This window comes from Mandrillus leucophaeus, unplaced genomic scaffold (assembly GCF_000951045.1).
Source record: "Mandrillus leucophaeus isolate KB7577 unplaced genomic scaffold, Mleu.le_1.0 Scaffold967, whole genome shotgun sequence".
In the NCBI taxonomy this organism is placed as follows: domain Eukaryota; kingdom Metazoa; phylum Chordata; class Mammalia; order Primates; family Cercopithecidae; genus Mandrillus; species Mandrillus leucophaeus.
Window position 1 is genome coordinate 219,944 of NW_012110552.1, and position 25,731 is coordinate 245,674.

At 35.1% G+C, this 25,731-nt stretch overlaps 1 protein-coding gene across 1 annotated transcript in view; it reads right to left on the reverse strand.

Annotated features, from left to right (window-relative positions):
- Positions 1–25,731, reverse strand: part of LOC105532540 (leucine-rich repeat-containing protein 7-like) — a 335,660-nt gene that overhangs the window by 118,181 nt on the left and 191,748 nt on the right. The window contains exon 3 of the mRNA XM_011970712.1: positions 15,575–15,777. Coding sequence (XP_011826102.1) covers positions 15,575–15,777 — 203 coding nt within the window. The remainder of the gene's footprint in view (positions 1–15,574; positions 15,778–25,731) is intronic.

A 25,731-nucleotide genomic window follows, 5' to 3' on the forward strand; every position in this document is an offset into this window, starting at 1 on the left:
AGCTGACCTTTGAAATTAAATAATACTAGCTAGGAGGCAATAAGGGTGAGCTTACATTATTCATATCCTTTGCTGCTTTTCTTTCCCATCATTTCTCACAATCTGGGGAACTGCTCATTATCTCTGAAGTCTAGTCCAAGGTCTCTTAAACTTTTCTGCCACAGTATCTCTCACAACAGAATACAGTAAATATGATTTCTCTTCACAATTCAAATGAATTTTGCATTTGATTCTGTGACATATTTATGGTTTTCTCTTAGAAATCATTTAATTAATTGTCATTATAGAAAGATGCAGTACATATTTGCTATAGTAGATCCTGACTCCTGGCCTTATATAGCTCTCCTAATTTTTGAAAGCAAATGTCCATATATGAATTTTACATTTGACTAGAAGTCAGTTCTATGCAAGGTAAGCTTCATAATCTCTGTGAAGTAGTTCTACATTTCTGTAACAAGTTAAGAGTGACCTGACTTTCTAAGAGTACCTGGTCAAGAACTGGATCTCAAAGTGGTTCTAAATCAGAGAGGGCATTCTATTAATGTGGCAGTTTGGACTCACTTCTAGAATGAAATCTGCCTTTTGGGTTGATAGGGGATTAATTCTCTAGAGTATAACAAACCGTCAAGTCACATACTAAGGATTAAGCTGGAAATGAATAATATTAAAACATGCAATAACAAAGTAACAACTATTAAAAGAAGTAGTGAAAACAATAGAGAGCAGAAAATGACACACCTGAAATTACATTTTCACTTTTTACCTAATTTAATTTGCACAAATCATGTTTTATAATGTACTGGAGTTCTGGACATATATTTTTATTTGTGTGGCTTTTATAAGACACATTGATAAATCATTTTCAGAAGGAAGTGCTATTATATTGTCAGATTTGGTCAGCTCTACCGAACGACTAATCCCTGTGTTTTTCTCTTCTAGCTCAATTCTCTTTTCCTCTTAAAACGTTTTAAAATAAAAATATCTCAGTTCTTTTTCCCCTTCTTCACATGCCACAGTCTCTCTTGTAGAGTTATTTGATTTCAACTCTTTTAGCTATTACTTCTTGTATGTTCTTCTACATTTCTAAAGATGTGCATGTATTTCTCTGTCTTTTTCTATCAATTGTAGAGATTGTGTATTTATTTCATATTATGGTATTTGAAAAATCATATCATCTCTCACCACCAAAGCCACCACCATTCTTTTTGCCAATCTTCCCAGCATACTTACATCCAAATCTTTGGTTAAATCAGCGGTAAATGCTGACATTAATAAGTGGATTTGTACCCTGTGTTTACTTTACTCATAAAAGTTTTTTAAAACATAAATGTATACTTAAAGTATGTAACATGATGTTACAGAATACACATCGATAGCAAAAAGGCTACTGTAGTGAAGCAAATTAACATATAAATCACCTCACTTTTCCTTGTTTCTGTGGCAAGAGTAGCTAAAATCTACTCATTAAGCATGAATTTCACATACAGTACAATTTTATTACCTATAGTCTTCATGCTATACATTAGATTTATAGATTTGTTCATCTTATGTATATGCTACTCATAAAATTTTTTTTGTTCCAGAAGTTGCTTCATTTTTTAGCTTTTTTCTATACATTTATCCTTAATTTTCTCCAAATGCTCAAAAAGCTCTGTCAAATGCCAAGCAATTATATTTCTAAACATAAAGCACATCAGATAAATTGCTAGGTCTACATTTTATTCTAGAGCAGTTCACTCCTGTGCCCTGTATAGCTGGCTGCAGCATGGGAAGATTGCTCTCTCAAGGTAATGCACAGCTGGTTTTATAAGATATTCCTTTACTGCTCTTCTGAACTGGGCTCTGGTCCCTGGATTCTATGCCTTCCATCTTTTTGCTTACCCAGATATCCTGTAGCAGAAACCTAGGAGTCACCTGTGTGACTCTTTCCTCCAATATCAAGATGCTTCCTCCAATATCAAGATGGCCAATCCAGTAAAGTTTGCCTTCTAAAAACCTCTCCAAACTCTGTCCTTCAAATCCACCCTCAGGATCACCATCCTGGGCCAGGCCATTTTTTTTTAAGGGATCAGGTGGCACTCTGTCTCTCAGGCTGTAGAGGTGTGGTCATAGCTTACTGCAGTCTTGAACTCTTGGGCTTAAGCGATCCTCCTGCCTCAGCCTCCCCAGCAGCAGGGATAACAAGCGTAAGCCACCATGCTCAGCTCTATTTTCTAGCTGTATAACCTTTAGTACATTCTTTAACCTCATTGTGCTTTAAGATCCTTAAATTTAGTGAAGATAACAAAACCTATTGGGTTGTTCTGAGGACAGAAAAGCTATCGCATATGAAGTGCTTAGCACAGAGCAGATGATCAATAAACTTTTGTTGCATATCCTGCCTTCTTAGCTGTTCATCTGCCTTCTCAGTTTTTTCTGGTCCAGGCATATAAGACAATGTATAAGACTTTAGGAGAACTTGCCTTTGATATCTGTTTCTCAACTAACCACTATTTTAAGAGGAAACTTTACAAAATACAGTTAATTTATACATTTAAGGCCCTCAATTCATTTTATAAGTAATATTCCTCTTTAATCCCAACTTTCATGTACCCCACTCTCTCACCTTCTTGGCACATTGTAAGATTGTCACTTCCCATCCTTTCAGCTCACAGCATTTCTTTCACACATTGGAACCTCTATGGTTTGAACCAAACTTCAGTGTCATTATGTCCCTCAAGTCCTGCCAACCATCATCATCTGCACTCATATTTTCTTCTTTCTCTTTCATTACAATGAATGAAGTATGTCTATTCCTCCCCTTCACACATTCTGAGAATCTCCTATACTTTTGCCTTCAGGACATTGCTCCTATAATTATTACATCAATTTTCTGCAGCTAGTTTCTCCCCCTTTCTCCTTATTTAATTCTAGTCATGAACAAATGTGCCTTCATGTCACTGATCTTAAAACAAAACAAAACAAAATGTATTTTGACTTCATACACTTCTCTAGCTGGTCCCATTGTTCTGCTTTCCCTAACAACAAAATATTTTAAATAGAGACGTTTATATTCACCATTGTCTTTTTAATCTACTTCAGTCAGGTTTTCACTGTACTACTCTTATTAAGGTCACCAACGACTTCCATACTAGCAAATACAATGGTCTCTCCTCTATCCTCTTAGCCAATCTCTCAGTTTATACTCCCTCTTTTTAAAACACTTTCTGTTCTTTTCCTGGCATTCATGACAACATAAGTTTTCTTCCTATATCCTCAAAAACCCTTCTTTCCTTGTTTTCCTCCTCTATCAACAGCAACTCTTTCTAAATTTCCTTTCTGGTCCTAATCTATCTCCCAAATCCATTTCATTATCAAATTTTGTTAACTTTGCCTACAAAACATAGTCTGAAATTCTTCTCCTTTTCTTCACTATCATCAGTCTAGTTGAAGCCACCAACCTCTCACCTGTACAACTGCAGTAGCCTCTAATCTCTTTTTCTGTGCTCTTGACTTGCTACAATGTATTTTCACTGCAACCAGAGTGGTATTTTTAAAATATAAGTAATTTCATGTCACTGTTTCTCTTAGAATTCTTCAGTGTCCCTTCACGTCACTTAGAATAAAATCTTAAGACCATTCCTAGCTTATCTGAACTTGTATGATTTACCCCCACTCTTTCTCCTGCAACCTCTCCCACCTACTCTCCTGTGGTGCCTTTGTAGCACTCTTCCCCTCATTCTTTACACATCCTCCTTTTTCCTGTCCTGTAAGTATGCCACACTCCTTACTTTAGAGTGTCCCTTTTGCCTAGAATATTCTTTCTCTGATCTTGCATGATCTTGCCTGGTTGACCCCTCCCTGTCATTCAGAACTCAACACAAAAGATCATTTTTTAGGCATTTACTGCACTTTCCACCTCAAATGCCCTCTCAACAATTCCCCTCCTTTATTTTATTTTATTTTTCCTTCTTTTTTCCTTATTTATTTATTTATTTAGAGATGGAGTTTCTCTCTTGTTGCCCAGGCTGGAATGCAGTGGCGCGATTTCACCTCACTGCAACCTCCACCTCCCGGGTTCAAGTGATTCTCCTGCCTCAGCCTCCTGAGTAGCGTAGCTGGCATTACAGGCATCGCCATCATGGCTCGCTATTTTTTTTTATTTTTAGTAGAGATGGGGTTTCATCATGTTGGCCAGGCTGGTCTTGAACTCCTGACCTCAGGTGATCTGCCATCCTTGGCCTCCGAAAGTGCCGGGATTGCAGGCGTGAGCCACCGCGCCCGGCCCCCTGCTTTATTTTCATAATGGCGTTTGCCATCACCTAACATTTTTATTTTAAATTGTTTGTTGATTTATATGCTCCTTTTGCAGCAAGGTAGATTTTGTGAGAATAGAAACTTGTTGATCTTCCTCAATAATATATCTCTGGCACCTAGAACAATGCTTGCACATAATTGGTAACTAAGAAATGTTTGCTGAGTGAATGAACAAATCAATTGATATATTTTACCTAAAATCTTGAGGTTTTTCTTTTGTATAATTTCTCAAAAATTGGCAGGAAAAATCAGCAAATTTGTTGTCGAATCAGATTTTAATGAGATTTGATATTTGGGTAAAGGTTAGAAATAAATGATGGCATGTGTAAGCCATCTTACTCATTGTAAACTTGTAGAAGATTGTTAGTTTCTCATTGACTCACATAATTAAGAGTTGCTGATACTACACATTTTTAAATAATAAAACATTTTAAGCAAAAACAAAAATCTCAGTAAGCAAAAATTATTTACTATTTTTCACATTCAAACTACGTTTTTGCTAATCTGTCCTTCATCTCACTCTTCCTTAGGGCTTTAGAGAGTTAATCTACATTATTTATTTATTCAAATTGAAAAATAATTGCAATTAAAGAACATATATGAAAAAAAGATGCTTTAGGAAAGAGATTAAACGGAGTCAAATTTTGATCATTTATGTATCACATATGCATATATATGAGATAGTTTTGTCCTAGATGTAGTTTTATATATTCAGAAAAATTGTATACATTTGGCGTTGGGGGACAAAATCATGCAACCTTGTTAGTTATAGGTTCTCATATTTCTGGAAACATTAATCAAAGAGTGGATACAAGACTTAGGTCAGGTGAATCTAAGTTTTCTACTGGAGGATAGAATCATGCACAAAATCATTAGTGAGAAAGTGAGGCATTTTAAAAGGTCGTTTTTTAAAACCTTTTTTCAAATCCAGGATCTAAGGAGAGCCCTCCATAGATAGATGTGAGGCTACATATGCCAAGGGTACAGAAAACTCCTTGTTTATGAAAGACAAACCCTTCAGGGAATTAGTGTTAACATGAAATTTTAAAATGGGGCAACTTTATTAAACAAGTGGCATTTTTTTGTTCTACATTTGCAAGCTTAGGCTGTGTTAAATCTCGAGCAACACATTTCATATTCTCAATCATGACCATTGTTTAAGCAGCAATTATAGTGATACAAGTATTTTTTTCATTTCAAAAGATTCCTTTTTAAGTAGGAGGAAAAAATAAAATAATGAATGATCATTCAAGTTTTGATAAACTACAATCACAACTATGAAATAGCATTTCAAAATTTGTCACCCTAAGATCTTTCTTCCATGGCTCCTTTGATCTCATTAGACCTCTCACAAAATAAATAAGTGTCCTTGTTTTCAAATAATTTTACTTAAAGTTTTAAGAAAAACATGGCCTTGAACTAATACATCTTAAGTTGCAAATATCAGTGAATGAAAAGAAGCATCAATAAAATTGAAAGCATATGATATGTAGAATATTAGAGAATGCTTTATTTTTGCTTATTTTGCTTATCAGACATCCATTCCCTTTATTCCATTAGAACCTTCATCTTCCTTTTAATGACATTCCTCATTGTACATTGTGGAGGCAGCAGGAATTGGAATCTTGAGCAACTGTCACGGTTACATGGGGGTCTTTGTAAATTGCCATCCTCAGAAGATCAGCATTGTGTGGCCCAGACCATCACTGCTGTGTAAATTCTGAGCAGCAGTCTAGAACTGTCTTGGTTCCTGTCCCTTTTCCATGTAGGAGCCCTTTAGGCTTCTATTAATTCTAAGAGCCTGGATATATTTCCAGTAAATGTTCATCTTTACCTAAAATGGCCAGTTGGTTTTTCTGGCCTACAATAAAAAAGTAACTGATGCAGCTGTAAATCCATATTAAATAGTAATCTATAGCCACTGGTTAAGCAACTAAAAAAGCTTTCTGTTATTTTAGTGTTAGATTCATCTTTATTTTAAATATGAAAAGCAACTTCATTAAACGACTCTTATTTCTTATTAAAATAAGCCATTTCTCTTAACTCAACAGTTATACATGTTAAATATCCCTTATACTTGGAAACAGAGTGTTTAGGATTTCAATTTTTTTTTTCAGATTTTGGAATACTTGCGTATACATAATGAAATATCTTGGGGATGGGACCAGAGTCTAAACACAAAATTCATTTATGCTTCATATACACTTTATACACATAACCTGAATGTAATTTTATACAATATTTTAAAATAACTTTTGTGCATGAAACTAAGTTTTGACTATGTTTTGACGGTGACCTGTCATATGAGATCAGGTGTGAAATTTTCTAACTGTAATATTGTGTATGTGCTCAAAAAGTTTCAGATTTTGGAGCATTTCAGATTTCGGATTTTCAGATTAGGGATGCTCAATCTGTAGATTACTTTGCTGTTTTTAAATTACTTTCACATACTTTATATTATTTGATCATCACCACAATTGTAGGAGATGAGGAAGAACAAACCTAGGTGAGCAACTACTGCAAATGAAGATGCTAAGGCTCAAAGGAGTTAAATAATGTCTGAAGTCACATGACTAACTAGTGGCAGAACTTGTGTTAAACTGAGGTCCTCTCTTACCGGAATTGTTTACATTGTACTATAGTACATCTGTGATAATAACTGGTAACTATAGTTACTATGCTGTTTGTCAGAATGCTTCCTTCTATTGTTGGTTATTTTTTTTTCTATTTAAAAAGAAGCTTATACTAGTGAATCACAAAATATTGTTTGGAAGGAATTTTACAAAATCTATTCGACCCCACATCCCCAAACATAAAAGCATGTTCCATGACATTTGACCTTTGACAGCTCTTAGACTCAAACAGCACATTCCTTTATTTGAGCAAACATTATGTGACAGCTCTAATTTATATGGATACAAGTACTCAGAGTTTGAGAGGAAGGAAAAATGCAAAGAGTGTGTTGTATCAGGTCCTGCCTTATGGAGGAATCACATAAACTATCCTATGTCACCCCAACTCCCAGGATCAGCATCAAAAATGTAAAAACTGCTACATGAGAGTTTTATTTTCTGTGTTTTACACATATGCAGATATACTCCAACTTTCCCCTTCCTTCCTCACCTATGGCCACTGTCAAAGCTCTTATTCCTTGTAAAATAATAGACAGTATATCAGAGGGAGATATTTACAGAGATGTTTTATGGCAATGATAAAGTAGTTAGGCAGTGTCTTAATACTGGTTAACACAATCAAGTTGTATGAGACATCTCTTAGAGACACAGTGAGGCTTAAAATTTTGTCCAGGCTAAATAAGGGGTGGTGATAGTGGGTGTTGTTATTTTGTGTAAGATAACGGGGAAATGCTTTTCCAGTGATGTTTGAGCAGATATCTGAAGGAAACAAAGGAGCGAGCCATGGTTCAGAGCAAGCCTGGCAGTGGAGAGACCAGGGGTAAAGTCTCCCAGGAGAAAGCCTGCTTGGCATTTATGTGCTCAAACTGCTCGAGCATAATTGTCAGAGCCTATTTGCCATTCATGAACATGGAGCTCTAGCTTGGCTTGTCTCAGATGCATTTTTGTTGTTCATTTATTTTCTAAAGAGTTGGGGATGATTTCTGCTATTTCATGGGCCAGTGACTGAAGCCAGCCCATGAAAAAATTTTCACCAGCCTAAAACATACCTTTGTGATAAATCTCTGACTACTTTATACTGAATGATCGGTGTTTCAGCTACATAGCCCAGCATGAGTGGCCGGCATGGAGTAGTGAGCACCATGCGGCTGTCTTCCTGCAGCCCTCACCTGGATCTGGCTTCTTAATGTTGGTTTTTTTTTTCCCCTCACCTAGGGCAAGCAACTGTAGGTATATGGAGGCTGTTTTTTTTCTGGCATCTCTCAGCTTACTGACAATATTCTATATTGAGTGTAACTGGATTGGCCAGGAACAGTGGCTGATGTCTATAAATCCAGCACTTTGTGAGGCTGATGCAGAAGGATCACTTGAGGCTAGGAGTTTGAGACCAGCTTGGGCAATATACGTAACAAAGAACATAATACCACTTCTCTATAAAAAATTATCTGGGCATGGTGGCACACACCTGTAGTCCTAGATACTCAGGAGGCTGAGGAGGTAGGATCACTTGAGCCCAGGAGTTCAAGGGTGCAGTAAGCTGTGACTGTGTCACTGCATGCCAGACTGTGCGGCAGCGTGAGACTCTTGTCTCTTAAAAAATAAACAAATAATAATAAGAAAACAAAACCCTAAATACTGGAGGACGTTGGGTATTGGAGTTCAACTTTATGTATACTAAAGACTACAAAGCTACAAACTGATGGATTTGTATTAAGAAAATAGTTACACATATGTATTATAGAAAAATAACATCTTATAACAAATTTTCTGCATTTATAAAAGTGTTATACTCTATTTTTTTAAATGACATACGGTATATTCATACAAACGAACATTATTTATCAATAAAAAGGAACGAAGTACTGACGCAGGCTATGGCATGGATGAACCCTGAAAACATTATGCTCAGTGAAAAGACAGTCACAAAAGGACCCTGCTATGTAATTCCATTTATATGAAATTTCTGAAATAGGCAAATTGATGGAGAAATAAGTTGCCAGGGGTGAGGAGAAGCAGAGAACATGGAGTGACTGCTAATAGATACGGGCGGTTTCTCAAAGGGTGATGAAAATGTTCTAGAATTAGACAGTGATGACGGCTGCGCAATTCTGTGAAAATAACAACTGAATTTGTAAAAATGAATTTGATGGAATGTAAATTACATCTCGACAAAACTTTTAAGAAAAAAAGACAGTGTAAGTTTACTGCCTATTTTTTCTTGTAGAAGGATGCCATTTGTTTTGTGCTTATGATTGTTATATACATTTGGGTGTGAAAGCATTTACAATTAAATAATAAAAGTCATATATGAGTGTTTTAAAAATGTTTACTTAGCAAAAGAAAGAGAATGTCAGTTCCCACAGTTTCCTGGATTTTCAGCCCAGAAGCCTGGGATCAACTGATCTGCGTCATGCTGAGGTAAAAGCAGCATCAAATGAAGACACCATCAATGTGCCTCCGGGAAATGAGTAAGTTTTAAGAATACATAGCTTGGTTTTCCTGCTAATTCATTTAAAATATCTGTATAACTTTTCTACATCTCACTAATGTTTTATCCACTCTGAGTGTTTTATGGCAGTCTGATAGGAAGCAAGAACTTCACCCTTCAGACACAAAACAGTTAATGTGTGATCTCTATAAGTGAAATGAGCAAGACCTCAAATCTCACATGTCTTAGAGGATTGAAAATATCTAGAAATAGTTTAAAAGTGCTACACAGTAAATTGCTCTCTTTGTCTCCTGTTCATTAGAGCAAATAGGTTTTATAAGTTATAGAAACCTAGATCAAAATCAGTTGCGATGTTAACATTCCTCTCACCCATGGAGAGATATTTTGGCTTCATAAGCATAATAACATTTCCCAATTTTGCCTCTGTATGCAAAGTTGTCATGACTGCTGGGAGAAACACAAATAACTTCTAGGCAAGTTCCAGCAGTAAGTTTATACTATCATTTCACTTTTTAAGGTTTAATATTTTTTTCTCTGCAATTGTCTTTTTCCTTTCTGAGGATTTTTTTTTTTTTTTTTTTTTTGTCTGTTGATTTTAACTCATTTCTTGGAAGGATGACTCTTAAATATCTGTCTCCCACTATGACTCCACTCCTGAGTTTGATTGCATTTTGTATATTGCTTTTTGGGGTTCTTTCACTTGGATAAATATTTTTATTCAATAATGCAATGTGTAAAACCAAGCTAACAACTGCAATCTGTGCAGAAGAAAGTAACTATGATGGTTAGGAGTCTAGATAGCATGTCTTTGAAAAATAGTCCAGAGAAGTTGGAAACTTGTCTTAGAAAAGAGAACCATTAAGCAAAGTACATGAATTTTTAAAAATATTTGAAGGATCAAGGCAGTGACGATGGATGCATAGTTTCTTGTTGAGTGAAGGCATACCTTAACAATCTTTGTATCACCCTGAGCTCCAAGTGTTGAATGAATAGATAGATGGATGGAAATAGGGAAACATCATTAGCATATTACAGAGTTTTCTAAAAATTAGAACTTTCCAGTAATATAATGGTCTATCCTTTAAATTATTGATTTTTTTTCCATTACTAAAAATGTTCATGAAGAGCCTGGGTGGCCATTGCAAGAGAAATAATAAGCATATGATTCTGCATTGGGTAGACAGTTGAACTACTTGTTAGGATGGGCTCGTGAAGAGCAGTGGTCCCTGCTGGCACTAATGGACAGAAAGCAAAATTTCTGTTCAGTTATCCACTGAGATTCTGATCTATTTTTACTGCAGCATAACCTCTTCTTTCCTAATACATAGTCTTTGGTAATGATTTTGGATAGGACTCAAACATGCCATGTGGCCTAAGGAAAGTCAATTAACTTTTCCCTTTGGATTTACTTATTAGTAAAAATTGAGAACTGCACTAAATAATCTCCAGGGTTGCTTCTAATAAAAATAATGTAATATTGTTATCGTGTGAGTCAAGAAAATTATCTCGGGAAGTAGTGGCATTATCACAAATGTGTTGATGTAATTGTGTAGGGTCAGAACCCTATCACGTTTTACGGACGAGGGAATGTTTTCCCAAAAGATGTCTTTGAAGATTTCAGATAAAGAGAAAGTCATGCCAGAATATTTTTTGTCGACTAGTCAACACCTAGAACTATCCTGAGATGTTACATAATCTTACTTTTGTTTGATTCAGGGTAACTTAACGTGGAAATCTTATTTCAGCTGTGATAGAATAATAAATATCAATTATTGAATATTTTTCTATTCCAGGTATGCCAATGACATCATCTTGCCTATCTATCTATCTATCTATCTATCTATCTATCTATCTATCTATCTATCTACCTACCTACCTACCTACCTACCTACCTACCTACCTATCTATCCACCTACCCACCCACAGGAGACAGTGTTGTCACATCCCTAGTTTTACTAATGAAGAAACAGGTTTCCAGGAAAAATACTTTTCTAACCAAATACCAATGCTAGGATATAATTCCAGATTTGTCTGGGTCCAGAGCTCTGGTTCTTGATCTCTAAAATATTTTTGGAGTGGGTTGTAAACTTTTAAGCCAAGAAAATGTTGAAAGTATGGTGCTTAAAATTTAGTCCCATTTCTTTTACATGTGGTTAAATTAATTTTGTCTACCAAATTCACCCTCCAGGTCTTTCAGTTTAGTCATATATTGGCTTTTCCAAAATTAATTATAATCTCTTTTTAAAAGTTCTTCAGTTTCAAGAAGTTTTTTTGGCAGTTTTTCTCTTTATTGCTTTTTTCAAATTTGCCATCCCACTCTACTTCATATATAATATGCACCTGTTATGGTCTATTATTCTGTCTATAATTTTAAGTTCCTAATTCAAAATAACAAGCAAAACAGTGCTAAATTATAAGCTGCGTGGGTTTCTATCACTGTGTGAAAGACATGTCATTTTGTATTTTTACCTTTCACTACAGAAAATTAAGACACACAGATTGAACTATTCCTAATCAAAATACTTCCTGTTCTTTCATGTCTATTCTTGTGTCTTTTCTGACACATTCTTGATATATCTTCCCTAATGCCTTCTACCTTGACTTTTTGTTCTCTATCAATTGTGTTATATAACATCTTATAGTAGAGATTCATGACCAATTATAATATTGTCTGTGTACAATATCAGAAAGCAAAGAATAAATACATATAAAAAAGATAATTCTTACTATGATGTAATATCAAGAATAAAAATGGCTATCTTATTACCCAACAAATCTGAATAACAACTCAAAGAAAGCCATAAAATAAAATGGCAGACAAAAATAATTTATTTAATCTAACTTTAAAGATTTAAATCCTTAAAGAGCTCAATGCTCTGCCTATAGGTCATTAAGAACTTTATTTTTTTTTTTATTTTGAGCCATTTCTCCTCCTGAAATAATTATTTTATAGCAGTTTCTTTATAGTGCACATTAAGGTTATCTCTGTAACAGCTGTTTTACCCTTTCCACCCCTTCCCCTTGTACTGCTACCAGAAGCCACAGCTCTACAGAGGTGACCCATTATTATTTAGCCCAATTACAGTAATCACAGTTTTCTTATAGTAGCTTATTCTGTGCTCAAAGAGCAAAGGAATTACATCAGCAGGAAACATGTGACACAATTAATGCCAATGAGATCTGCAGACAAATTAGTTGAAGAATTTTAGGGGAGACAATTTTTTTCTTTCTCAGAAAGAGTTTTAAGGAGTCAGATATTTCCATTTTTGGATGCTGTGGAGGTGAACTCTAGAACCCCTGCAGCCGTTCTGCTACCAAGAGAAAAGTCAGCCTCAGAATAAATTTATTCCTGCCAAGGTGAATAGGAACACACCAGTTCTGATTACTGTCCTGAGATGGGCCTTCCACTTACAAGAGCCAATCAAACCTATTTCTTTGTAAAGTCAGTTTGCATTGGGTTTTCTGTTACTTGAAATATATATAATGAACTCTGATACATTATTCCTTTCATTTTTGTATTTCTTATTTTTTCCAATGATGCACAAATACATCTATGTACTGTTTGGATCATACCTCAATATCAGATCATTTAGATCATATTTCAATATGGCAGATACTTTAAGGGAAACTAGCTTACAAGGCTGTTTTATGAAAGTAAAAAAAATTCAACCTTGACACTCACAGAAACCTTAAAAGATTATGTAAAACTTCTTTGAAATATATAAGGCAGGTCAATGATAAGGATAATAAATTCTCCTTAACTATAATATACTGGTAAAATATATTAAGTCTTTGGTGTACTTATATTATTTTTAATTATTGTTAGTCAATTATTTTAACTAACCAAACAGACAAAATATCTTAAAACTTCTCTTCCAAGCCTACTTAGGATCCTAGTGAGTTCCTTGATGTATAAGACTTTTCAATGGAACTATCTTATCAATGTGTTAATTCAAACAATACTATGTGACTTTCAAGAACTTTCATAACCAGAGTCCTCCCCAACTCTCCCTACATATTGCCCGCATCCACATCCATGCACCTGCAACTCCAGACTCTTCACAACTCTGCTCCCTTTAACTCTTGATGCATCTTAAATTTTGCATATGTGCTTTTTAGTGAAGTTCTTCCCTTACTTCTCCAAAAATGGGGCTCGTCTCTATACATAAGCTCTACAATGGTACTTGGCTCTTTGGCTCTGATTGTACATCACTGAGCACTTGCCTCTAATGCTTCAGTTTTTCTCTGTAATTAGGTTGTCAGATCCGGAAGGGCAAAGATTGAGATTTATTTCTCTTGTAACCCCCGTAAAGCTTCAAGTACTGTGTAGTAGAACAGATATTAAATAAATACTTGCTTGATAAATTAATCTTACACAATTTGTTGCATAAAAATGGAAAAAGATTTAAATGACCAGATTGGCCTAGAGTTGCTAGATTTAGCAAATAAAAGTACAGGATGACAAGCTAAATTTGAATATCATGTAAATATATACGTGTGTGTGTGTGTGTGTGTGTGTGTAAATGTATCCCATGCAAAATTTGGGACATAATTGTACAAAAATGTTGTCTGTTTCTGAATTTAAAAGTAAAATATAACTGGGTGTCCTCTATTTTTCTCTGGCAATCCTAAATTAGCCTGACCTAGAAACCCCCCACCCCCCATGCCTATTTTCCTAAATTAGAATGGGTTACCACGTTTCTGACTTATTCAATCTTATATACTTTTGCTAATCAAGTCCTTGGTGGCATATGAAGTTCTCTGCATTGTTCTATCAATCAGAGACAACATAGACTCAGTATCTAGTATGTGAAATTCATCATGACTGCCCATGTACCGGGAAACAGAGATGAATATGGTGCCATCTTTGCCCTCAAGTAGTTCCTCATCTGGTAGAACAGACAGTCCATTTCAGTACAGGCTTTACTTCATGTGCAATCCTAGTGTGAATACATGTAGTCAATAATATTTTTATAGGCCTGACCTACCCCTAAAAAATATACTATACCTGTTTATTGTGTCATCTAAGGAAATATCCCAGACAGACGACACCGTACACAGGTTGTCAAAAATGAGGTATATTGGTTTTGAAGTACATGTCAAATAGCTCTTAACTTTGAAGTATTATGTAAACAGCATAATTTATAATTCTACACTTGATCTTAGCCAAAAGGCCAACAAGTGATAACTTATTGTTCTAAGTAAAAATAATTATTCATAATTTATTTTGATCAGCATATTGAAATATCAGATTCTGATAATTAATTTCAAGTTTTTATTGTGGAAGGTTCTTTTCTTGATTGCTGGATATTTAATATACATTTTTACTTTTTAGCATAAGCAACAGAAATTGAGTGCATGACGTTTGTTTCCCTTCTCAGCCATATAAACCCTTCATAGGCAAATACCATGCTCACTACTTAATCTGGGTTACTGACTCAGGTGACTGTTAGGAACCCTGGATTTAGATTTTGAACTTCTCTGCTGTGTGGCCTTGGTCTGCTTTAGCTAATCTCTTATCATCCAGTCTTTTTTGCGATAAGGAATAAGGTCACAGGAGACCTGGTTTTCTTTGCATGGCACAATGCCATAATGGCAGTGTGTGTGTGCAGGTGTGCACGTGTGTGTGTGTGTACGTGCACAAAGTTTGATAGTTTCAAATTCCTAGTAAACTTTTTAGTAGTTGTATGCCACATACATCCAGTGCTACTTGTAATAATCAAATATTTTAGATACAGGTACAAAAACATGTTTTTCATGATAGTATTAATGTGTGTAAAAGCATTTCTTAGACTTACAGCATACAATTCAAGGTTGTAATGTCACCTTAATATACAACATACAGATTTTCAGTTCTGGAGTAGTGTCATATTATTCCTTTGTTTCTAAACATAAACTATTGATCTCAACCCTCTACTCTATATTTTTATAGAGGTCATTTTAAATGAAGATAACGAGGCATAATCCATCAAATGGTGATTTCCATAGAGTTCAATTTGTTATTAACAGAGGTCTGTGAAATCATAAATGGAGTAATATTAAAAGGTGATGAGAATATTGGGCGAAGTTATATCAATTTCAATGGCTTGTCAGTTACCTAGATAGGAGCCCATAGTTAACATTATCATCATAATAAAGTCTCTGAAAGTTATGAAATACTCATTTACATTGTATATTTTAGGTTGTCAAAAGTTACCTTGGGTAGTTCTTCAATTTGATTGGCATCTAGGTAAAGCTCCTCTAATGTTCGTTCGAAGTTAAAGACCTCCTTTGGCACCTGCTGAAGACTGCAGTGGGAGTAATCTAAAACTGAGATGATTTCTTCTTCACCTCGGAAACATCGGCACGGCACCAGACGGCCGATGATTTTCCGTTTGGTGGTCATCTCCAGGCACTGCACTAGAGAAACGCAGAAACAAAACAAAACAAAACAGCTTATCCACTGCCCTTGGAAGGTATTCTTGTAATATTTAAAGCTTAGAAATTTAATTTTGGTATATGGTCTAGAATACTTTAAAGTAGGACACACACGTGCATTTTATCATTAAATCCTTAAACAGTCCTGCGAGGTATGAAACAGGTTTTATTCCCATCTAGCAAATTCGAAAATGGCTCAAAAAGTATAAGAGATTTCCCATCATCACACAGTTTTGGAAAGGCAGAATCTAATTAGAGTACAATCCTATCTCAGTTCAATGCTACTATCATGCTTACCTCCTCACTTGAAACATGGAACTATATATGTTTTCTATTTTTACACAAATTACAGGGTAGAACAGAAACTTCCAGAATTTGTTGGAAAAAAAGATTTCTCCCATTTCTGTAAAAATATTCATGTTTCAGTCCCAAAGTTTTTGAGGTACTCTTTTTAGCCTGCAAATGTCATCAGTGAATGGATATTTACTGAATAACAGGTGTTTTAGGTACTGCTCTAGTGGAAGCAGTGATGCGTTGAACAGAGACCCTGTTTTCATGGCGTTTTTATTCTGTTGAAACCACAGATTATAATTGGATTGGTTATTCACTTCCAAATGGGGATCTATCTTTATGAACCTTGTAATATGGAATAAAACAACTTGTAATTATGGTAGAAATTACTGTGACACTGCTGACACATCTTTCTCCTATTCCTCTAGGTTAAACTGACCAAATGCCATGAAATCTTGCAAAGACTTGTATCATGGCACCTTCAACATTGTATTCAATCTACTGTTTTTCATGTGATTTTTCTCCTAGACAGTAAGGCCTCTTCAGGGCAGTGATTATTTTGTTCATTCTTGTATTTATCTTGGTACTTGATATATAGTATGTATTCAACAATAATTGTAGAATAAACAAATGAAAGCATGAATGAATAAATGAATATATTTGGGACTCTCCTCCTAATCACCATCAGCTACTGATAATTGCTTGAAAAACTTATTTTAACGAAAAGGTCACTATCTCGGTGAATGTCTTCCCAGGAAAGATGGGTAGTATCTTCCTCTGATTTCCCAGACCACTAATCATACTGTTTTCCTAATTGTTTGTGCTGTTTCCCCATGTATCAGGCAAGTTCTCTGAGGAGATCTTGTTTCACTTATCCTTAAATTTACAGTACACAGTACAGTTTGCCAGCTACAGAATTAAAACTTAATAAACATGAATTTGAAACTCGCATTTAACTTGCTAATGTATTTTTACTTAGAAACACAAATTTATTGCTTACACAGAAATTAGTAACATTTATAAAAACAATGTAACATTTTGTTTTTAAAATTGCTCATGTTAAGTCAAATTTGGAAACAATCATTATCTAGCAAATTAATGCAGGAAGAGAAAACCAAATACTGCATGTTCTCACTTATAAGTGGAAGCTAAACACTGCAAACATGGCCACTAAGAAGGGAACAATAGACACTGGGGCCTACTTGAGGGTGGAGGGTGGAAGGAGGGTGAGGATTCAAAAAACTACCTGTTGGGTACTATGCTCATTATCTGGGTGATGAAATAATCTGTATATCAAAATTCTGCAACATACAATTTACCCATGTAACCGAAGTTGCACATGTGCCCCATGAACCTAAATAAAAGGTAGAAGAAAAAAATATTTGGAGGCAATCAAGTAGAATATGCTTTAAGAGGTGTTAGATGTTCAGCCTAAAATGATCCTTTTTCAGTCTTCAACTTCTGAAATTAATAAAAGGATGTTCTAGGGACAGGTTCATGAATAAATACTTATATATGATTGTTTGCACATGGTAATCTGTAGAAGGCTGAAGAAAAACATTTAAAAAGACGACCTTTCTTCTCCATTACTTTCTATCTTTCAAATTCCTGTTCTTTTCATTTCTGGGAACCAGAATTGCAAGATTGTGTAACTATTGCTTTACATAACCTTACTTGAAATTCTTGATTGCAGGATTGATGCCTTTCACGTCATTACCTGGCATCTAGCACATAGTAGGCATCCAGTAAATGCACTCTCATAGGTATCTAACATATTATATATAATAGGTACTTAGTAAATGTTTGTTGTGATTATTGTGGTTGTAAAGGGAAGTGGTGATAGCATAGACTATGGTAGTGGTAGTGAGGATAAAGAGAAGTGATGGATTGGGAAGATATTTAAGAAGCTGAATCTAAAAGTTGATGATAGATTAAATGAGAGGTGGGAGAGAGGCTGTGAGAGAGGGGAGGGTCTTGAAAGATTTCCAAGTTTTTTATTTGGGTAACTAGTAGTCACTTTAACCCACCCCCAGTGACGCAGTAGAGCTGACCCAAGGCACACACCCATTTGCTCTGTATCCACAGAGGAGTAATAAATCAATTGTTCATGCTTCTTGTTGCCCAACATCTCTCACTTACCGTGGCTATTTCTTGATGTCTGTGTTGCTGTCATTGCACTTCTTAAATTATGAACCAAGAGGAAAAACAGAATATCCAGGCCTGAACCTAAACCATTTGGCAAATGTCCACTGTCTACAGGCTGAACTACTTCCCTGGCCCAGCTTCTCCTCTTCCCTCTGCTCCATGTGAATTCTTCAATTGTGTCTATACCGTGATAAACATCTTTACTGAGGCTCAGTCTCTCTTCATTGAATGCTCTTCACTCCCATCCTCGTAGACACAACTAAAACTTGGTTCTCCCCTAAGGTCATTAATTACCTTATAGCCTTTAAAAGTAGAGCAAGCTGATTTTCTCACATCACATGCTGATTAGCCAATTTCTGGGTTGGAAGATGGGATTACTGTACCCCTTGCACTCTAAAAACTATGACTCTTCTCTCATCTTGTAAAATCTCTGTTCATTTGATGGTCTCATGCTCTATTAATTAGACAGTAATAAGTAGAAAGCATTAATATCTTTCTACTTGTCCTCACACCTTTCGTTTACCAATCTCTTGTACATTCACATTCTTTCATTGATGACTCTGGTATCTAGTTTATTGACTTTCAATCACAATTCCTTCTATTCCTGATTTATGCTCCCTACACGTAATAACTTTCAACTTTGTAGAGGTTTCTTCCCCCTGAATTTCTAAACAATCTGATTGTAGTACTACTCCTTGACTCCCCTTAACCCCCACTCTGGAGTAACCTTTTAGGAATAAAATATCTTTTTGATTTAGTCTGGAGTGGTTGCTTTTCCAGCTGTCATCCTAGAATTTCTCTTCACTATCATCCTGTGAATTTTTTCATTTCTTTCCTGTGTTATATTTCCTGTTTTCTTGATCCCATGTCATTTTCTTTCCTGATTTATTCCTTTGGTTTTGTGGAACATAATGTCTGTTCACTTGCTGAAAAAGGATTTACGGTAGGTATATTTTTTGAGGACCTGCATGTCAGAAGTACCTTTTCTTTATAAATAAAAAAGTTTTTATTTATCATATTTTCTAGTTTCCATTCTTATTCAAAATCCTATTTCACACCCACATTCTTCTCCAACAGAAAATTTTAGAATTCTGTTTTTCCTCACTCTTGAAAATTCATGACAAAGTGCTTTGTGTGTTTTAAAAATCTATCTATCATACAAGGTACTTGATGAGTCCTTTCACTCTAGAAGCAGTTATCCTGCATTCTGTTAAATTTGTGTTATTATTTAATTGATAAGTTCTTCATTTTTTAAAAAAAAATCATTTTTCTGTGATTTCCATTAACTGGATGGAGGACCTATCTCTTGGACTTATTCTATAATTCAAGTATTTTTTTCTTTTGAAATTTCCATGTTTTTTTCTTTTTCATCTATTTTCTGTGAGATTTTTACAACTTTATCTCCTAAATTCAGGTCCTGACTTACCCTTTATCTAACAGCATATTTTTACTTACAAGAGTTGTATGTTGTTTTCTGAATGATCTTTTTTCACAGTATCCTATTTGTGCCTCAAGGTGCCATATCATTTTTGTTTTCTTAGAAGATATTAACTACAGACTTTCTTTTTTCCCTTGCTCCCTGTGTTATTTGAGTTCTACTTTCTGCTTGTTTGTTTTGATCTTCATCTTTCATGGTAAAGGTTGTCCACAAATATCTGTTGATTCCTGACTGTCCTCCTATACTGAAGCGTGAAACCCTAAAAAACTAATTGGAAGTTATGCAGGCTTGATAGGTTTTACTGCAGGGGAATCTGGCAGTAAGCCAAAAGATACTCCAGAAAAATATTCTGGAGAAGAATATTCTGGTTTTCTGCCCGGGGTGTAGCCATGTTACTATGTATATAGAGACTTTCAGTCAGTTTTCCTATTTTCAATACTAAGTCTTTTCAATTTCTTGGCTGGTACCCAGTATTTCCAAGATTCTAAGAAGGTCTGTGGTATATAATCAATTTTCATATCCATTTGTGGGTACTTTATTATAATGTTGCCAATAACGTGCTTTGTAATTTGTACTATATATACACATATACACACACATACACACACACACATATATATGCAATGTAGATATACATTGCATTTATATAAATATATATGACATCCTCTTTCTTGTATTCTAAAAATTTCTGAAGTTTCTTACCTGCTGATGTCTCCTTTTATATTTTCTCTATCCTTGCTATATATATATATATATACACACACACACACACACACACACTTTTGTATATATATAATATATATATATTTGCAAGGATAGAGAATATATGTGTGTGTGTGTGTGTATATATATATTCCTTTTAGTTTAGTGGAGTCTTCATTATAAGAATAGATACATTAGGAAAGTGAGAGATTACTTTCAATGTTAGTGGAGTCTTTGTTATAAGAATAGATATATTAGGAAAGCAAGAGGTTAATTTTAATGTTTAAAGGAAGTTTTGATCTTAGTTCCTTTTATCCTTTTAATCCTTCCTTAGTTGACGTATTAGCAAGTAGTTCTGGGCACAGAACTAAATCTTCCTTTTAAAAACCCTCTTCCTTTGGTTCCCCTGACATCAACTTTTCTGACTCTTATCCTTCCACTTTGGTTCTTCCCTTTCAATTTTTCCAGGTGTCACTTTCTCTACCCAGACACTGAGAGATACCATGTTAGAATTTCTCCTCTAGCCTGTTACCCTTCTAATTGTACCCTCTTTTTCTTTACAATATTATTCAGCTTTCCCAACTCTCACTTCATTTATCATAAGTTAAATGGTAAGTGGATGACTGCACATTTTTAAAAATGTTTAACACAGATTTACTTTCCTTGTCGTTTCTACGTTATGTTTCATGGGCATCTAACAATTTACAAAGATGCACATTTCTCAGAAGTTGTATGTCACACACACATAATTGGCATGGTGCTCTTGAGAGGTCTGTAGCACATTACCATTGTCAGGAGCTTGGACTCTGGAGTAAACTGCCTGGCTCTGTGACCCAGGGCACCTTATTTTACCTCTATCAGTTTCCTCATCTGTAAAATACTAGAATACATACAAAACTCTGAAAACTATATCTTCAAGTTGTAAGCATTTACTTAGTGTTAGCAATTACTGTTCTACCCAAACCTCCTCCTCCAGTATTACCAATCTCAGCAAACAGCAGTACCACTGACCTTGTTTCTCAAGACAGAAACCTTGGCATCAGTTTTGATTCCTCCAATTGTCTCACTTTCCACATTTAACAGTCACCATATCCTAAACATTAAATACCCTAAACGTTTCCTGAACCAGCCTGTTTTTCTTCATGTCAACTGCCTATTGACCTAGTTGAAACCATTATCATCTCTTGCATCTATTCCTGTGGTTCTCTTTCTATTGTTCTCACTCCACAGTGTAGCTACATGACCTTTTGAAAACACAAATATGATTATGTCACTCTTTTGCTGCAAATACTTCAATGACTCCTCTCTGTCCTCAAGACAAAGTCCAAAATTTTTCCTATGACCTACCAAGTATGATATGGTCTCATTGTCTGACTCTTGCCTTCCAGATTCACACCCAGCCCCGCTGCACAACCTGGCCAGGTACCACTCTTCTCATTGCTTTCTGTGCTCTTTACACTTATGGCTTCCTTTGTATTTTTAAGACTATATGACCTCTCCTATACTAGAGCCTTGAGATCTATGGCTGCCTCTGCGTAAGGCACAAAGGTACATTTCCCTTGCTTTAAAAAATTTAAATTAAAAAGGGAGAATGGCTCCTTTCTGTTCATCAAGGTAGGTTATGATTCTTGGGACTATATTACCATATGCTGTAATTCACTTTGATCATATTTTAATTACTCACTCAATATCAATCTTTACTAGATTGAAAGTTTTATGAGGATAGAGAGCATGCCTAGATCGTTCAAAAATATGTATTTCTGGTAACTTGCCAAGTCTATGATTTAAAGTAGATATATTAAAATATTACCTGTATAAGCAAATGAATATGGGTGTAAAAGATGACTAATTACTTTTATTTGTGCAATACTTGCAAAAATTCAAATCAACTTGTAATCTATCACCTTGTTGTTTTCATGAGAAATAGATCATATATTATTTTCCACATTTTGATGATAAACTAATTTAGGTTTAGTGAGTCTGTGATGTGCATAGGGTCACACATAGAATAATTAGTAGACCTAGGCTTGGATCTCACTATCTTTGCCCTAAAGCCATTGATTGTCCTGTTAGCAGACTCTGCATTACCTTGATAGTAATATTTATAGATCAGCATATAAGAATTTACAGACATGAATTTACCAGAAGTAGTGCTAACACACACACACACACACACACGACAATGATTTATGTAAAGAATACTTTATAGGTACAAAACAGAATGAGGAAGTAGCAGAAAAGGAAACAATTTGCTTATCCAGATCTTTTAATGTCAAAAGGATGAGCATACCATATGGTAGAATGGAGAAAGTGTTTCAGAAACTGAGTTGAGCATAATACACAAGAACTCACAAATATGTTACATCTATAATATATGGAATTACATATCTGCATTTTCCTGAAACATGGCCACTGTCCAGTATACATTAGAGACACATTGCTTTATACCCAGTATTTGGACTTGAGTCAGTAACAATCCGATTTCCTCTGTTACCACATGTCTGCACACAGCCAAAAGAGGAATTCTTAGATTCTCAGTTTTTCAAAGGCATTAAAAAAGGCAAGAAGAAAACAGGTATTCATCTCTTTCTGTTAAGGCCCTTCTAGTAAATTTCTTAAAATCAAAGATAAGGACATCCTTTTCTGGTTTATCCACAATGCTGCATGGATTCCCTTCTCTCTTGAATGATACTGTTTTCAATTTAAATTGAATATCTAATGGGGATTTTTCTTTTTCTACAACTGCAGTGTGCAGTCAATAGCTTCCTTTTCAATACTCTCCCACAGAGTCAAATGCATTTGAACAGCAGTGCTTGCTAGCATGGCCTAACCTAGGTGAATAACAGTGAGACGCATCTTGCTACCTTCTTCAAATCCTTCCCTATTGACAATTTAAACCAAAAATAATTTCAACCACTTGAGAAGTATGCCTGTAGCAGATAGAAACAACAACAATATATGTATTAAGAACATTCAACTTTCAATACTTATGCATTCTCTAGAATTTTAGATCAATGCTCATTTATGTTATCCTTGCCTAATATTCTGTACCTGGAAAGAGAAAGAGACAAAGGAAAGTTCAATCTTTCCAAGATTTCTTGTGAAAAATATTCTGGCTGTCCTCATTAGTTGGCACAGTCTTGCATTTTTCAAATGACAAATGTATCTGATTTATTCACCGAGAAACCTTTTTCCTCATTAAGTGTGCCACAGGGATATGGAAATCTGCCAGCCTCGCTCCATGTCCTACTTCAAGAACATCTTTAAAATCATTACCTACCCTCAAGTACATCTCTGAAACTCCTTTATCAAGAGAAAATACATGGTGATTCTGGTACTCCAAAATGGGGCATCTGAGGCTTATTGGATATTTTGACTCTTGAAATGATCACATTTGGAAACTACTCAGATTTCATGGGTTTGTTTTCATCTTATCACAGTATCTGAAAGTCTAGAATCCTTGTACATGGTTTGATTTGCTATCAATACAGGGAAACCAGTTTTTCTTCACCAAGATCAATGGACTGTTCTTGGGACAAATCTCCTTATGGTCTTTAATGCTGATGTATCATATCAGCAATTAAAACATGAAATCAAGAAGAAAAGCATAGTGCCTGTTATCAAGAAGGAGCTTATTACATATTTCTATGTTCTATTTAAGGCAAATTAGTTCCTTTAAGAAGAGCCATGCTTCTGTTCTTTCTCTACATGGTCTTCCCAGGAATTTTCATCGCCTGACTTCAAAGAGCTTCTTTCTATGAATGATTCTTACTATAGACCATCATCCCTGATTTTGCCTCTAACTGCTTAATGAGATGCCAAATTTAAATAAAACTCCACTTGTCAAAAGCAGAACTTGGACATATTTACTAAGCTCCTACTCCTCCTTACTAGACATTGTGCTTTCCTTCATAATTTCTTGTTTTGATTAGTTATACTTTAATTATCTTAATTCTGTACTTTGCAGTCCTCTTTTGCTTTTCCTTCTTTCCTTTTTTCCTTCTATATTAAATATTTTGTCTTTCTTTTCCTTTCTTTACCATTCTGTCAATCTAATTCAGACCCTTGCCATCTTCTAGTAGCAATGCCAATGAAAATACTGTACAAAAGTACACTATTTCTAGACATTTAATAAATACTTATTAATTGTCTACTATATGTTAGCTACTGGTTTATATGTTGAATAATACCAGTGAGTTAAAAAGCTATGGTGCCTGCTCTATTTAATTTATTGGATAGTAAGAGAGATGAACATCAAATAAAAAGTTATTTAAATAAATCCATAATTGCACACTATAATTGCTATAAAAGCAAATACTAGAGTTTTATCCTTTTTACGTATTGACACATACATTTAAGAAATTAATTAATCTCTTAAAATGCACATCCATTCCCCAGTTTAAAAGCTTCACTGAGTCTACATTTTCAACAATAGTGTTTCCCAGACCATGCTCCTGGGTTACACCTTACTCTTAGACATAAGCTGAGAGGAGATCATAATCCCATATGCATTAGCATATTAAGGACTCATGGAAATTGCTATGGTTTGACTGTGTCTCCTTCAAAATTAATGCTAAAATTTAATCCCCATGTGGTGATATCAAGAGGTGGGGCCTTCTGAGAAGGGACTAAGTCATGAAGACCCTGCCCTCGTGAATGGATTAATGCCTTACAAAAGGGCTAAAGGAAACCATTTTAGGCTCTGTTGCGCTTCTGTTCCTTTGCCATGTGAAGACACAGCAACAGTTCCATCCAGTGGATGCAGCAATAAGACCTCATCTTGGAAGCGGAGACTGGGCCCTCAGCAGGCTATGAACTTGCTGGCACCTTGATCTTGGACTCCTAACCTCCAGAACTGTGCGAAATACATTTCCACTGCTTATAAATTCCTCAGTATTGTGTTATAGCAGCACAAATGAACTAAGGCAGAGGTCTTGTGATAAATTTAAAAACTGCATTTTTCTTTGTTCAAACCAGTGTTTTCTAGACACCTTTTTAATTAAAAATTTAATGATGCATATGGTTGTACATATTTATGGGGTATATGCAATATTGTAACACAAGTGTACAATGTGTAACAATCAAATCAGAGTAATTGGGATATGTATAACCTCAAACATTTATCAATTCTTTGTGTGAGTAACATTCTGAATCTTCTAAATATTTTGAAATATACAATACATTCTTGCTAAATAAGAGTTTCCCTGCTGTGCTACTGAACACTAGAACTTGCTACTTCGCTCTAACTGTATTTTTTTATCCATTAACCAACCTTTCCTCATTAGTATTCTGAATTACCCGTTTTATGAAAGGCTGCTCTACAAGATTCTTTAGCTTGACATTCAAGTTCTCTTTAACTT